At 41.2% G+C, this 16,486-nt stretch overlaps 1 protein-coding gene across 1 annotated transcript; it reads right to left on the bottom strand.

The window, feature by feature from the left end:
* Window positions 1-4,916: 4,916 nt before the first annotated feature.
* LOC146443382 (prolactin-like) lies at window positions 4,917-9,215 on the bottom strand. The gene is made up of 5 exons (XM_085043709.1): window positions 9,086-9,215; window positions 8,847-8,998; window positions 8,596-8,703; window positions 7,387-7,566; window positions 4,917-6,098 (listed from the first exon to the last, which is right to left on the bottom strand). The coding sequence occupies exons 1-5, from the start codon at window positions 9,120-9,122 to the stop codon at window positions 5,904-5,906; spliced, it is 672 nt and encodes a 223-aa protein (XP_084899835.1). The 5' UTR covers window positions 9,123-9,215; the 3' UTR covers window positions 4,917-5,903.
* Between the last annotated feature and the right edge of the window lie 7,271 nt (window positions 9,216-16,486).

Raw genomic sequence — 16,486 nt, 5'->3', positions numbered from 1 at the left:
CTTAGAATACAATTTCAATATGCCAAATAAAACATTCTTTAGCTGAAAATGCTGATCAGGCTTTCTTGAAAACCCTAAAAGTATACATGTAAATCTTGAATTATATCTAAATTAGTCTGATTCAATTAGGATTTAGGCCCATGACACATACAACCTTGATTCCTCTCATTTTGCGCTATTTAAAACAGAACTTTCCTTTCAGTCCATACTGTGAAAACTTGGTAAATGAGAAGTAGCACCCAGTACAAATACAAAAATATATTTACAGTACCAGTCTTCTTTGTGAAGGATCAAGTAGTATTTGGTTTCTTCAAACAACGCATGCATACTAGTTTTAGAAAGAACAAAGGGAGCACACGTGTGCAAAAATGCCCAGCAGATACTTGAACAGACACAGTGCAATGGTGAAAGGCATAGAGTGCAGCTGGTGTAAGGGAGTGACATGATAGATACCAATGATGCCTAGGTTAAAACTAGCAGTATGCTACTTGGACTTCAAAGATCTGACGTGATGGATGATCTTGCAGCATGGTTGTAGGGTATCTGATGTATTTCCTATGTGTAGCATTTTGAGACTATAGTGACAGGCTGTGGAGTATTACGAATTTATTCGGATCCTGGGACTGGGAAGAATTCAGGTACCTCAAATAGCAAACCACAGTTAAAAAACTCATCTCTTTAGAGGCCTCAAAGCAGATACTTACTGGGCACCTCTCTGTTCTGGCAACTTATCAATGCTAATGTAATACAGGATACAACAACGAAAGGGAGAAAGGGCTGAGACTCAGTACTCTGCTAACTGAGCTGCAGACTGCCATGCTCAGGCTGTGCTGCTGACACAGAGATCTCAACACAGTAGCCTCAGAAGCTGAATGTGGATCTCGAAAGTATGTGGTTAAAGACAGGCAGGAGAGCTTCCCTGATAGCTAAGCAGAGGGTGCTGATTTCCTTCTAGGTCTGGCTCTTGGACTTGTAAAGTACATCATGATGCAAATTTTTGCAGTCTATATCAGGCGCAGCCACAGTCATGTATTACTGCATGTGAATGACTGTGAGACTGTGAATGTGAGAGGCCAGCTAGTTCCTCTGTGGACCTCTTATAACGTTGTTAAAAGCTGGATTTTCTGACCATAGCTGCGTCAGCACTTAAACTTTGGTTGTACAGATTTACAGTGTAAAATGATACAAAAACCTGAAAGTTATCTTGTTTTTATTGATCCTTTGCCAAACAGGAAATAATTGTTATGATCTGCTGAGGAGAACAGGGCTGCTTTAAGGCACAAAACTGCATTACTAACTTCAGTGTCAGAACAGTAGTACAATGGTCAAATGTCACTCCTGAGCTACAGTAATACATCAAATATGTTTTCTCTGCTGTGATTTACTAGTACTAGGTTTTAAACACTAGTTGCCATCACTGTAGCCACACAGCTCCTCTGATGAATGTATGTTCTGCAGTCAAAAGACTCACATAAATTAACCGCATTCATATGCTTCAGCACCCTCTACCAATTAGACTGTTACTGATTTTCACATACTACAAGGAAAGACAAACCAATTTCATTATGTTAGCTGTAAATACAGTGCCTTAAGAAAGGACCAGAGAGGAATTAGTGTCTAATTGACTTGAGACTCAGTTTTGAACCACAGGGAGACCAAAAAGCCCCTGCAGAGAAAGGTTTACAGTGGATGAAATTGTCATGGACTGTGGAAGTCTTTAAATGAGCCTGCTTCTAAGCTATGGACTTGGTGACTGCTGCTGTGTAAGATAAACTGGAGCAGTTAAACCTGGATCTGAGATGCTCCCCATGCAGACTTGCACCAAAATTCATGGCCAGAAAATGGCAATTCCTTGTTTTTATATTGTAATTCTGAGCAGTGAAGCTGGGTGTGGTGGAAGGAACATCTCTATAGTGACCTTCCCGTGCTTGCTCAAGCACACAGAAGTGCCACTTTTTATAAGCATCCAACCCTTTAGCACTCCTTCAGTTTTTCCAAGTAATTTTAATTTACAGGTCAATATTTGAATGTACTGTGAGGTAGCTGAATATGAATGTATATTGTGCAAAGACTGTTTCAGTTTGTTTATGTTTTGCTATCATGTGGGCTTAGATAAGAGCTAAACTACAAGTGACATAAGCCACTTAATCTACCATACTAACATCGGCATATACGAGATTCAGTCCAAATTTAAGATTCGCTATCAAAACCATTTAGGACATTACGAAAGGAACAAAATGAACTTTCAGTCGCTGGGAGTGTCTCTGTTCTTCATCATTCTGAAAAAATGGAAACATTGTGATGAGGAAATCTCTGATGTGCAAAAGCCAGTTCTAATAATTGAAAAAGTTAATTGGACTGTACAAAAATGTCAGTATTCTGAGATTATCTTGCAGTATTTCATGGAATAAGGTCTGAAGAACAATGGAGATATTTTTCATTCTTAAATGTATTTAGTTCACAAGAAAATTTAATGGAAACAGATTGTTTCACAAATGGAAATTACACCATTACTAACCTATAGCATATACAGTGTTACAGTTTGTTGCTCATGAGGCCAGTGCTTAACTGGAAGCCAATCCTGATTTTCTGTTAATTTACAGAATTATTTCTCCTAAATTGATATTCTGATATACAAGTGATGGATTCTCAAACTCCAAAGCATTTGATAGTAGCACAGCATTTTACATTATCAAATTCTTCTGACTGGTTATGCTGCTGTCTTGGAGGAAATCATGCGGGAGATGAAGTATTCCCCCGTGCAAAAAGCAACCATCACTGGTAGTTTTGTTTGAGGCATCGGTGGCTATAGAGAAAAACATGCCCTTTTCAGCCCAGTGCTCAGTTGTTTCCTCAATCACAAGAGGAAGCAAGGCAATGCTAACAATATAGGAATGCTTTTGTTTTACCACCATGCCTTGCTGCCTTGCCTTTGCCAAAGGCAAAACTGAAATATAGCACTAATGAGGAGGAATGACTGTGGATAATACTTTGGTGCACTGTTGTTCCTCGTGTGCCACCCACTATCTCATTTTCTCTATTTTCATATTTCTGTACAGCAAAATGTTCCCAGGCTTTAGCACTTTGGAGGAGGTGAGAGTTATTTGTATGACCTCCGTTTGCGATGTTTTCCACCTGACCCTCAGCTGCTCCCGTTGGGAGGTCCTGCCAGCTGCGGGTACGGCTGATTTCTGACTCACCTTGCAATTCGCTTGCACTTACTTGCCACCAAGCAGGGCCATGGGGGCCACGGCCACCTCCTGTGGGAACGCGGCCACCTCCCACCCTGTGGCAGCAGCGCATTAGCCTCGTCCGCTGTGCCCCGGGGAGCGGGACCGGACACAGCCGGTCCGGGAGAGAGCTTCCTGCCGTCAGCCTCTTCGACGCCGTGATCCCTCCCGTGTCTGTCACCTGTCGCCTCTGACGGCAGGGTGGCTGTCATGTCTTTGCCGGTACGCGGCGGCATTACACTGCTTATCTGCTCAATGAAGGTACGGTTGCCCCACTGCAGCGTTCGGGAGCCAGCAGTGAACCCTGGCAGGCATGGGAGGCACACACCGCCAGCGGGCTGCTGTGCTCCGGGACTGTGGCTACACCAGGTGGCCGCATTTAATGCTACAGCTGTTAATTCCTACTACATCTCCTGTGATCGCAGAAGATGCAGGCAGTTTGAGCATCCCCCTGTGGTTCTGTCCGTTTGCTTAGAAGAGCCTTCATTTGCTGTCTTTGGAGCTGTGTTTTGTTTCCAGAATTTGCTTAAAATTTGCCCATGGATGCTCTGTTTTGTTATGTTTTTGTGCTATCTTACTGCTTAAGGATCTGCAGCTAGTAACTTCTTCAGGTCAAACACGATATAACCCATTGCCTTTCTACTATACCTGGCACAGCAGGGAGCAGACGTGAGTTGTGAACACTCACAGTTTCTAGCTGCAGAAGTACATTGGCTGTCTACCAGACAATAGATACCTGAGGACACTGGCAGTTACGGGGATGTAACTGAAAATGTTCTTTCTCTGGTCTTCTTTGACATCTTTTCTTGCTAGGTTTCTTAAGCCCAAATTCAGTATCCTTATTAAATAATCAGCAGCATTTTACTCCCCATTCTTGGCTGCCTGAGCTCCTGCTACTGTAAGCAACCATCAAGATCATGGAAGGCCAGAAAAGAGCATTTAGTGATAAAATAGTCAAGAATATTAAAGATAAATCTATGTTGATTATAACTGCTTGTTCAAAGGGCTCAGTAAGCCTCTGAATGCAAAGAAGCCTTGTTCTATGCACAGCCAGCAGCACCAGCCTACTGGTAAAAAAATGTGATTTCCATAAAATATCTGACAGCTTTCATATTTTTATTTGCTATGGAGTTTGTCATCAGTACTGTAAAACTCAAGCCGTGTGTCAGCATGTGGAATGGGAAAGAGACTTATTGCTACACCATGCTCAGCCTTTGGATTGAAATGCTATTTGGACCAGAATTCTGACATTTTTCACAGAGAAACTTTTTCTTTAGGAGTTTTTACTGAAATCAGTGAAGTCATTACAGGTATAGAAGAACATCCAAAATTACTAAAAATACTAGATCTTGTGGGACACATCTGAAAGCCCACAGAAATCAGTAAGAAGGATGTTGTGAACATAAAAGTTTGCCATAGGCCCTGCATTTAAATGAACTGATCAACACCAACTCTTCAGTGTGAAGCAGTATTCTGCAGGTAGGTATATATGTAGAAATGGGGGAAACATTTTCTTTGTGTAAAAATGTACTTTATTTATAGTATATAGATTACAAACGTTTAACAAATTGAATCTTACTTTCAACTATGTTGAAAGTATGTTTCACCTTCTGTAAGGTTTTCCATAGGGTCCCACTTGACACCCTTATCTCCAAATTGGAGAAAAATGGGTTTGAAGGCTGGACTATTTAGTGGTTAAGGAATTGGCTAGTTGGATGCAGCCAGAGAATTGTGGGCAGTGGCTCTTACGTCAGATGGAGGCCAGTGACAAGTGGTGTCCCTCAAGGCTCTGTCTTGGGACTGGTGGTCTTCATTATTTTCATCAATGACACAGACTGTGGCATGGAGTGCACTCTCAGCAAGTTTGCAGATACAAAGCTAAGCAATGCAGCTGACACAACAGAAGGAGGGGATGCCATCCAGGGGAAGCTTGAGAATTGAGCCCTCAAGAACCTCATAAAGAGAGACGGAGAGAGTTTGCATTGTCTAACCTGTAGAAGAGAAGGCTCCAGAAAAACCTCATTGCAGCCTTAAAGATGGCTCATAAAAAGAGGGAGACCAGCTTTATACATGGGTAGAGAGTGATAGGATAAGGGGGAATGTTTTTAAACTAAAATGGAAGAGATTTAAATTACATGTTAGAAGAAGTTCTTTACTCAAGAGGATGGGTGGCGAGGCTGTACTGGAATACACTGCCCAGAGAAATTGTAGATGGCCCATCCTTGGAAGTGTTCAAGGCCAGCTTGGGTGGGGCCCTGGCCAACCTGATCTAGTGGATGGCATCCCTGCAAATGGCGAAACAGGGGTTGGAACTTGATGATCATTAAAGTCCCTTTCAACCCAAGCCTTTCTATCATTCTGTGTATATATCTAAACTATATGAATCATAATATAGTAATATATAGCCATAATATAGTTTGTCACAGCGTAACGTGCAAGAACATTTATTTATCTACTGCTAGAGTACTCCTTTTTACCTGGTGCATTAACCGACATAAACACAATTCTTTATTTAGTATTTCATCTGCATTGGTCAACTGTGTCAGGTAGCTGCAAAAGGATTTCAAAACCTCTTTCCTATTAAAACAACTGTAAAAGTGATAATTTTGAAGTTCTATTTTTTTTAATCTTCATAAGCAACATGCTGAAGACTACTTGTCAAGGGATTACAATTTAGCAACTATTTTCTGGCATAATCCTACATTTGAGAATTTTTAAGTAGCTTTGTACTTTATTGGAATCTCTCCTAAAACAGTGAATGAAGTCAGAGTCACTCATCATGTTTGCTTCATTACTCATTGATAAACTAGTGCCTTCAGATGATGCCATTCCATTTAATGAATTGCTGATGATCCCCATTGACTGCATCTGTATTGAAAACAGGAAAAGAAGTACAACTTGTAGCTACACCTACAACAAATCTTGAAAAACTACTGCAGAATTCAAGTGAGGTGTAACTACATGGGGCTGTGCTACTCCAGGTCTTTCACATACTTATTGAAGATACATGTAAAGGTCCTTACATAGAATAACACCTTTTTATCCTAATGGTATTTCCACAACTTTTAGACTAGACTGAAATGATTTGATTTAATAGTAATGAATACTAGGGTGTAACTCAGTCTAAATAGAGGAACCCCTGTTTGGTAATCCTTGTCTCCTCTTGAAGTATTATAGTAAATCAGTCTTGAGATTTTTTTAGCCACTCACTTTAATGCCTTTTATGAATGGAAGCGTCTAACATGAGCATCACCCAATGCTGTTTAACCTGGTGAATTCTGCAGACTGTGATCACCTCTCAGAGTAGGTGCTTTAAAACAGAAGCAAGTTTAGAATTTTTCTGTCTTAACAGAAAAACACAGATGCAAAATATGGAATGTGTTAATTTTTGTAATTGTATTTCTACCTTGTGGTATAACCATAGTACAGAGAGGTCAATACTTCAAAGCTTTCCCTCTTAGTAATACCTTCAAAGGTGCTTTAGCAAAAAATAAAGCAGGTAAATGTGCCAAAAGTGTGTAGCTAGTTTTAGAGTTTGCTTCAGCTACAGAATGAAGCAAAGGTCAAGCTTTGAGGTTGAATACTACTGAGCTTTAAGGCCATTTTAACCCAAAACCATGGCTGCATTAGGATGATGGAGTTTCCAGCTGTAATTCTGAGTCACCCCAACCAGGGCTGCATTTTAGAGCAGGGTACAATTTGGCCTATTCTAGAGGTGAGCTTCTTACTGTTTTAAAACTTTGCATCAGACAGCAGTGATACTTGAATTGCTTAGAATGTAAATCCAAATAAAACTTAACACAATTATTAAGCATTTATCATGGTCTACCCACTTTTTCTCTACTGCCCTAGAAAACTCAAGTCATTACTGCCTCATTTATTAAGCTGCAAAAGGCTCTAGTATTTGTACTTGTCTTTCATATTTTTCATATTAATAAAATATTGCATTACAGATATGGACTCCTATAATGCCATCTACATATCTGCCAATCTATAAGTCAAATCCTTTGACAGAAAGATGACTGTATCTGTAACAAAGTCCAGCATTTTGCTGAATAAGAACCTCCAAGCCCAGCTGGGAGAAGACCTTGCCCCTTCCTCGAAGTCACCCATGCCACATGACTGGTGTAAATAAAAGCTACATCAAAAGTTTTACCTTTTCTGTTACTTTCTCGACTCCAGTCTTCAGCTCATGTACCATATTGCTGATCTGCTTAGCTTTGCTAAGGCTGTCATCAGGTAGCTCTTGATGGTTCTCAATATGCTGGTTAAAGTGGGAAAGCGGTTCTTTCCAGGCTTGCAAAAGTTTCAGTATCAGGTGAGTTAGTTCTTCTCTCTTATAAATTAAAACAGTAGAGAATGTCTCTGTTACTTTGCAGCAGATCATATGAACACTCTTAGTCTCATTGTGAAATCTCAGTAGGACTGAGATTTACATCTGCAATTCAGTACTTGAATGCCACTCTGTCTTTGGTTATTTCTATATATATATATAATAACACCCAAAAGTTGTATTTGTCTTGCTTTCAGCTAATACAAGGTAGGCCTCATCTCCCATTGCCCTTCCAGGGGACCTTCTAGAAGGACATCTTGGGGGAAGCTCCTCACTCCATCACAACAAAAAACTTTAACATTTGTCTTCGTCTGTCTCTTGGAGGCAAAAGTTTCTCCCACTGTGCACCCCAAACTTCACAACTTGCTTTTTTTCTGTATGAACAAACTCTTCCCACTCTTCTATGAACTAATAATGATTTTTTTCTCTTTGCCATCACAACTGTGATGTAAACCAATTTGCTGTTCTTTTTACGTAACTACTGATTCAGAGATAATGACTGTTATTTTTTCTCTTGATTGCTTTTTGTACTTTGCAGTGATACCAATTAACTTCACTTCTCTGCTGCACACACAAGTTTCTAAGTTTCTGTTCCATATAGTTTGCCATAACAAAATTAAAGGCTGCCTGTCAGTCATTCAGATGAAGTACTACTGCAATATCCTTATTATAACAAGTATATATGATCTGAGCATAGGTAACCACGTATGGATTTAAAATTCAACAAACTTATGATTCCTATGCAATACCTCTGTGATGTGCACCTGTTTGGGGTCAAAACTTAGCAGCTTCTTCCATCCAGATCGGTAATGAAGCTCCAGAAGCATAAACACCTCTCTGACTATTTCCAGCCCGACTGGAGTGGGGAACCATCACAGCATGATGAATGAGACATCTGGGGGCTCTGACAGCATGGGAGGTATTTTCCCCTTTCTCCAAGGGGGGAGAAAGAAGGCGGTGTGACCAGCGGAGTCCCCTTCCAGGCCCGCGGTACCCCCTTCTGCCCTGTCTCTGCCCGCCGTTGCTCCCTACCGGGATTTTTTGGACGTATTCTTTGCCGTTGGGAGTCAGCATCCCCGACGTGTGGCACTTCCGAGCGGGCTTTCCCAGCTCGTTGTCACGGGCAGGAAAGCGTTTTTCCTACGGGGGAAGAACACCTAAACGTACACCGAGAGCACCACCACCCCCCATCGCCCCACCTTTTCCCCTCTCCCGCCCGTCGGCAGCCGCTGCCAGGGCGGTGCAGCCTCGCTTCGCGGCGGCGGGGCCGGCCCGGCACTCACCAGCTCGGCGTAGAGCGCCGTGGAGAGGCTGTAGATCCTGCCCGAGTGCCGGATCACCCGGTCGAAGAGATCGGCCACGGTCAGGGCGTGGCAGCCGGCGTCCCCCGGGGCGCGGACCAGCAGCCACAGCAGCGCCAGCGCCGCAGCCGCACCTGCGGAGAGGGCGGTGGCGTCGGGGCGCGGAGTGTCGCGGTGTGTCCCCCGCCCGGCCCGACCCGCTGCCCACCCAGCGCCCTCACCTGCTCGCCCCGCCGATCGGGCGAGGGCCATGGCCATGGCGCTGCGGAGCTCGTGCCCGGCGCGGAGCGGCTGCGATCGGCCGGCGATGCCCCCGCGTCTCCTATATATGCCGGGATCTCCCGGTGATGACGGATCTCTGCCCTGACGTGCGCAGCCCGCGGGCACCGTGAGCCAGCCCGCCCGGAGCGGGGCTCACGGCTTGGCAGGCGCACGGGAGCGTCTCTCGCACCGACGGGACCGACTGTCTTCGGTAGCCCACCGGACCCGAGGGGAACGGATCTCCCGGGCTCGGTGGTGGGGCTGCTACGGACCCCCGCAGCCGCCCGCCCGTGACAGCCCGCCCGTGGCCAGAGCGGAGGGCAGCCCCGGCCCCGCGCGGAGGTGGCGCGGTCAGGTCCGTCCCAGCCGCCATCGGAGGGGGAAAGGGTGGGGGAAAGGAGAGCAGGCAAATAAACTGCTCGTGTCCGTGGTAAAGGGATTTATAAAAAGACAGCAATGGGCAAAACCAGGGGTAGGAGAGAAGCCTGGTCTGATGACATTCTTCTCTTAGCCATCTCTTCAAATCACAGTTAAGATCAGATCTGCTTTTCCTGCTCCACTGCAGGTGATCAGAGGTAAGACTGCTGAAGATGTAATAGCTGGTGACTGCATGTTTAGTGGTGCAAATGTACCTGCGGGTGGTTGGTCCCATGTGGCTAAACGTTCAGGGAGTAGCACAGCAAATTACTTAGATCAGGATTCCTAAAGGCGTGCGAGTCCTGTGGACTTGGTTGGTGTCCTCTATTTTGGGGCATGAGATCCTGAGCAGCCCTCAGGACATGTAACAAAAGTTTAGATGCTGGTCATGAGGAAAATTAGTTGACTATGCCCTTCTTACTGGGGGTTTTTCACTGCCAAGGGAGAAGTCTGCTTAGAAATGAGGACACATGTGACAAAAAATTGTTATCTTTCCTCCACAGCCATTATGCTAGAGTTATGGAACTGTTCTCTAGCCCCTGAATCCTGATTTTAATTATGGAAAATGGAGGGAATATATCTCTGCCAGAATGATTAAGATCATCGCTCTCCCCACCTTTTAAGGGCAGCTGGGTGACTTGAACTCATTCTGGAGGTAGAAGACATGAGTTTGACTAGCTCTTGGCCAAGGTCAAATGGAACTCCGTTACCTACACTCTGTGTGGATACTAAAAGAATTGGTAGAAAACAAGTAGAGGTAGCTACTTCTCTAGCCACATATTAAAAGTGATTGTCTGCCGCTGCTTCTGCATGAAGTCAAGAGGCATTTACAAAAGATTAACATTTTGAAAGGTTGAAAGCACAGTGGGTCTAGAAGATACTTTTAACCCCTCATTTTTTAGAATTCCTAAAATTAATTTTAAAAGCAGTTTATTAAGATGTGCCTAATGATCTGCACTATCCAGCAGTTCTCATCTCTTACATCTGCAGTGTCTCTAATGAATAAAACAATGCAGTTAATTTTAGTGGTTTGTGCTGGTGAGCCAGTTCTTAATGGAGACCATACAGTCAGCCTTGGCAATAGCTCTGAGTTCTTTGGTAGCTGATAAAATGCTAAATGGCATGTGGTCCAGCTGATGACTTGGAATATTAATTAGTAATAATTCTAATAATTACCAGAAAACAAGCAATCATGCATATGACAGGATCTGAAAACCATTGGGAATGTGCATACAGGAAGCACATGGATCAATGACTTATTTTCATTGGCCAATAGGCATTTTCTTTTGTTTTTCATGTGTCTTAGAGAAATCCCAATATATGCAAATCTAACCTTAAAAAGGTTAATTAAAATATTAAGACAATTTTTAAGTTTTGAAGGAGCAATGAACTTCCACTGTGGAAAATGTAAATTACTTGAACAGCAACTCTGCCCCTTCCAGCCGCCAAAGATTCATAGTGCAAGATCAACTGGAGTTCATTATGTATTCAAGAATCACTCCTGAATTTACATCATGAAGGAGTAAAAGCTGAATTTACATCATGAAGGAGTAATTAAAAGGCTTATTTCAACCAAATACTGTCCACTGTCAATTCGACCTTTTCCTATAACATAAAACCAGACACATTTTACAACTCAAGAAGGGACATGTCACACACTTCTGCTCTGGAAGTTGATAATACGAGCTCTTGAATAAAACAATTTGAAAATTATGTAACTTGGATCTTAAAAGGGAAATGAAAAAAAGAGTTGGCTACCCACTTAAAGGAGTCAACCATTTTCTGGAGGCTGGATCTCAAGTTCATGTTTTTTCTGAGTTCTGTAAACAGAATCACTTAATGTAGAAATGTTCGACTTTTATACTTCTCTGCTCTTCTCTCTCTCCTCTATGGAAATAGCTGTGTCCAATTCATATCTCCTACCCTGCTTTTGTATAGTAATCACTAAACTTGCTGATTTTGTCTTGATTTGTGTTGCCCTTGGTTGCTGTAGTCTTGAGAATCCAAAGACCTAGACAATACAAGGTAATTAAGAGCATAGATTTTTCATTAGATCTATTGATATAGCTGGAAAAATGGAAACAATGCTTTTCAGCAACATGAACTTTTTCAGAGTGAATCTGAAAAACTGTCTGCTTGACCAACTATCCATTTTTAAAAAATGAACTGTTTGCAAACCTTGTCTTGCTCTGGGTTGTATATTTTTAGCCTGTATATATTTGTTCTTCTCCTTCCTTTCAGTCTTCACAGTATAAATATTCTTTAGTCCCCTCCTCTTAAAGCAACTTGTTCTTGACTCCAGTTGTGACTCTGGGCAAAATCCTTCCCCATCCTCCATCTCGTTAAATAACTTCTCTGACTGAGGAATTGCTTCTATTCACTAATTCACTAATCTGTGGTGGTGCATGATTTTGCCTGTTGATTGTCAGAGGAGCTCAGGGTGCTGAGTATAGACTGAGCTAAGGCAGAGAAATCTCATTTTCTGTTGCAAATGTAGTCCAGGAGGTGATGGAGCATGTGCTTGACACATAAAATGGAGCAGGTGTGTGCTTCTTGTTCTACTCCTCTGCTGGACAGCCTCTTACAGATGTTGCATTTTTGCCTCGTTTGGGGCTACAGACATGTCTACTATTTGTGACTGTGATTGTAGCATTGTGGAGAGAAACATGGTTTTGAAATATCTGCTCAATTTCAGCCCTCTGGAGAAGATTAATTCCTTATCTGGTGTGCTGACTGCTCATGAACTACTGTGCTATTTTTAGGCAAGACCTGTACACCCATAAAGATTAAGTAAAAACTGAAGATATAGACCCAGTTACATAGTCAAGTCTTTAAGTTCTGGAACCCTTCATTGTTATTACAATGTATTATTTTACATCCTGCTAAAGAGGTAGTATCAATTTTGTAAGGACAGAGTGAGTTCTATGTGGAGTACCTGAGCAAAATATTGCCATGCTAAACAGCTATTACTGTAAATCATTGATTTTCACCATGCTAAGCATCATACCAGTCAAGTGGGAAAATCAATGTCTTAATATTTTATTTATGAAGTGATTTTTTTAGGATATTGTTTCAATTTATTTTTTACAGGAGAGCATTTCTGTTCTCATTTCGGTTGGCTTCAGTGGACTTGCTTATATATGTGAATTTAGTTCTATCTGATAGAAGATTTACTTAATATTGATTTGGAAAGAGAGATCCAATCACAGGTAAAAATATGTTCTGTGGAAACTCCGATCTTCACTGAAACTTGAAATCTTAACTTGGAATTTTAGATCCTTTTCTACACAAATTTTAGTTTGTGAAATTTAATTATATCAATTTGGATTATATATTTCATGTAAGATTTTGTATGTTTCAGTTTTGCAATTGGCCTTGAATGTGGCTGGAGAAACAAACTGGATTTGAGCATAAAAGATAGAATCTATAATAAAGATATTTAATACTATTTAGACAAAGAAACTTAAGGAGAAAGTAAGTTCTACATTTTGGGATGTTCAATTCCACTGAATAATGCTCTTATTTATAAATACAAAATATTTCTAAAATATAAAAAGAAAAGAATATAAAAATAGATTTAAAAAGGAGAAAAGCATGATCGAATCTTACTATTTGAATATTCGCAGATGTTCTTACTGTCTTAGCATTACTGAGAGGGGTGAGGTGGCGTATTTTACCAGCTGCAGATTTTGGGAAATCCTACAATGGGACTTCATTTTTCTCTAAACCACTATAAAGAAAACCAGTCTTCCCAAAAGAAGCTGCACTCTGGCTATAAAGGTGCATCATCATCTTTATACTTCTTACAGTTTCCATGTAGGGTAGTCTATATAGTGCCTCTGATGTGCTGTAATAATACTACTACTAATAATAATTTCAATCTTAGCTATGTGTCTCCTGATATGAAATGTGTCACTGCTGTGTCAACAGAATCAGTAGTAACATAATAAAAAGATACGTTAAATTTTAGAGAAGATGGGTTTTGTATTTGGAGCAATCTTTTTTGTAGAGAAAAATAAAATTATGTATTTAACGTTTGTAAGTGCATCAAGCAAAAATACATTCTTAAGCTCATGATCACAAACTGCCTGGAGAAAAAATTCAGGCAAAGTCATTACCTCCGTTCTGAGAATTTTAAGGAAATACAGATATGTCTGTCACTCACAGGTGGCAATTTCAAGGCAATGTCCCAGTGCCCACTTAAATATCTTATTAGCTTTGGCTGACTGTAATAAACATTGGGTTAGAGCACCATACTGCTGTAGCTCCACAACTTGGGTGAATTTGCTTTTGGTTCACTGATGTCACAAAGATGAGGTCCAGGTCCTGAGTCTGTATTGATGATAAACATTCCCTGTTGAAAATGAACTGCAATCCCTGGTTGCAGTTAATTCTGTAGTATCCATCTGGAAAGAATACATGCTATGTCCTCTGTTCAGGAAATCAAATTATTTAGGGCATTTAGTGAAGTAGGGAAGAAGACACTAGGACTGTCCACAGATTTGAAAATATGCTTCATTTAAATTCTAGCTTCCCATCTGCCACTATATTGAAGTCATCATTGTAGAACAGAAGCTTGTCAGAGGTACCAAAGGTCCAAGTTTTTAATGAGTGTATTATGGACATAAGCTGACTGCAGTTCATTTAACATCTGGCTAGTGTCAGGTGTTGCCAAGATGTGCCTTCCCCACTGACATAATAATATTTTACAGCATAGAATAGTTGGCAATATCTCAAGCTTTGCTTTTTTCATAGGGGGACTCACCGGAAAAATGACATAAATATATATTTCCTCCATTTCTTAAAATACTTTGTAATTTCCGCTACATTTTTTTCATATTCTCAAATATTATCAGGGCACTTGTTATAAAATGCTCCTTGCTGATGTTGGGAATGCTAACTATGCTCTGAAATCTTCCTTTGCCCTCTTTATGCATAAAAGCTAATATGTTTTATGACATGACTGAATGGTACTTTTTCTCATGGTTTCTACTTTGGCTTATTCAACCAAATAAGTAGCTATTGAATTTTGGTTTTCTCCTGTTGTTCGCTGTGTGCTCTCATGCCTTATTTACTACCCACTGTTCCAACCCATTCTGAATACATAATAATTTTCCTTTTGAAATCTCTCTATTGCTCTTGAATATATGTCTCTTCACACACATTAATTAATTTATTATCCCAGCATATTCCTGAGATGGAGGGATGCTATCATGCCCATTTAGATAAGCGAAGAGGCACAGTGAAATTACGTACTCATTTGGATAGTCAATTTGCCATTCAAAGGATATGAATAGTACTTGAGGAAGAGCCTCACATCAGATTGTGAAAAGCTTCATATATTAGTAATATCTTTACTGAACTCAGTTTTAAAAGTCTTTTGTTTACGTCCACCTCTGCTCTTCTGAACATACTTCCCTCACCACAACCACAGTGGAAAAAATAGGTAATTTCACCCACCTCTGCTTGGAACCCTGAGGTCTGTTTTCAGACATTTTTCTTTTAAGATAAGAAGTTGATAGCAGTGGTAAGTTATTATTCATCTTTGGGGAAAGGTAAAGATATTTGCTGACAGTAAGGTGGCACCAAATGAGACCTGGGAACATTTTGTTACATCTTAAGCTGTAAAGGGGCTGTGCTGTAGTTAGAACTGTCAGTCTTGTCTCTAGCACTGAGGCATTGACACATGGTAAGTGTTCACCAAATATTCCCAATATGTGGATATTTTCTCCAGTTCTTCCCTGCCTTCTGTTTTTGAGATACCTATTCAACCTTGTTGCATACTTTCTTCCCACGTCTTTTAGAAATCTTTCTCCTCAGACTTAGCTTCTAGTTATCCTGTCTGCCTCATTAATACCTAACCTTCATTCCATTCCTTGTACCAGACCTTTTGCCCCATTCTATTTGCTTTCTCACTAGTCAGGCCTGAAGCTTGACAGAACGTGCCTGAAACTTGGAAGGACAAATTCAGGCCCAGCTCTTCTGTACCTGTGCTTCCCAAACTGCTCTACGTAGGACTGGTACACATCCTCTCTGGTTTTGAATAGGACAAATTCTTCCTTCAGGGTTTCAGAGCACAGCATGGAAGCAGAGGCAATGCAGATGAAATGGTGCATACTCTGAATTAAGTGTCATGGCCAAGATCTTCTATCCCTTGGTAGCTTAGATCTGCATCATCTCTGGGATAAAGGATGTTGAGTGGAGGTGGGATTGCTTGGAAAGTTTGCAGCGAGTACCGAGAAAGTTATATTGCATGTATACAGAGTGTTTTCCTTTTCCAAAAGGTTACAAATTGACCACAAGAGGGTGAATTTGCACAAGAATATAAAATACCTATCTGAGCTTATCGTTTACAGCTGATCTGTGCATGGCTTCTGTAGAACAAATTCTGTTCCCTTAACTCAAAGGCTTTTCTAGTCCCTGCTCCCACCACCAGCAGTACTCAGGGGTCAAGGGAGGCAGTGAACTGATCTCATACTCCTAGGAAGTAGTAAGAGTGTTCACTAACCCAGGTATGGGTTAGGAGATGTGTTTTGATCATTTACAGATGAATGAAACACTGAGTGGAAAAGTGACTCTTCCTAGGTGATGCAAGGAGTTTTCCTGGCTGGGAAAAACCCCATGTCTTTCAGTTCCTGTGTTCTGACCTCAGGAATCCTTCCCTGGACAGACAAGGTGCTCCTTGCTGAGAAAAAACAGGTGCACATGCTTTTGACATTTATGTTACAATAAATATTGTATAAAGTGACAAATTATTCAGAATCAGAAAAGAAAAAATGCTCCTTCTTGTTCCCTTAATGCTGTTTTTCTAGAGGGTTTTTTTTTTTGGTGTCTTTCCAAATCACTGACTTGTACTTCCATTTATATTCACATGCTTATGGACTTTATTCTTGTGTCATTCCCTGACTGCAGCCATGTGACAACACAGTGATAGCGAGAAAGCC

The sequence above is a fragment of the Lichenostomus cassidix genome, chromosome 1Aa (assembly GCF_008360975.1).
Source record: "Lichenostomus cassidix isolate B80296 chromosome 1Aa, HeHo_3.0, whole genome shotgun sequence".
In the NCBI taxonomy this organism is placed as follows: Eukaryota; Metazoa; Chordata; class Aves; order Passeriformes; family Meliphagidae; genus Lichenostomus; species Lichenostomus cassidix.
This window is presented reverse-complemented; position numbering and strand designations above follow the sequence as displayed.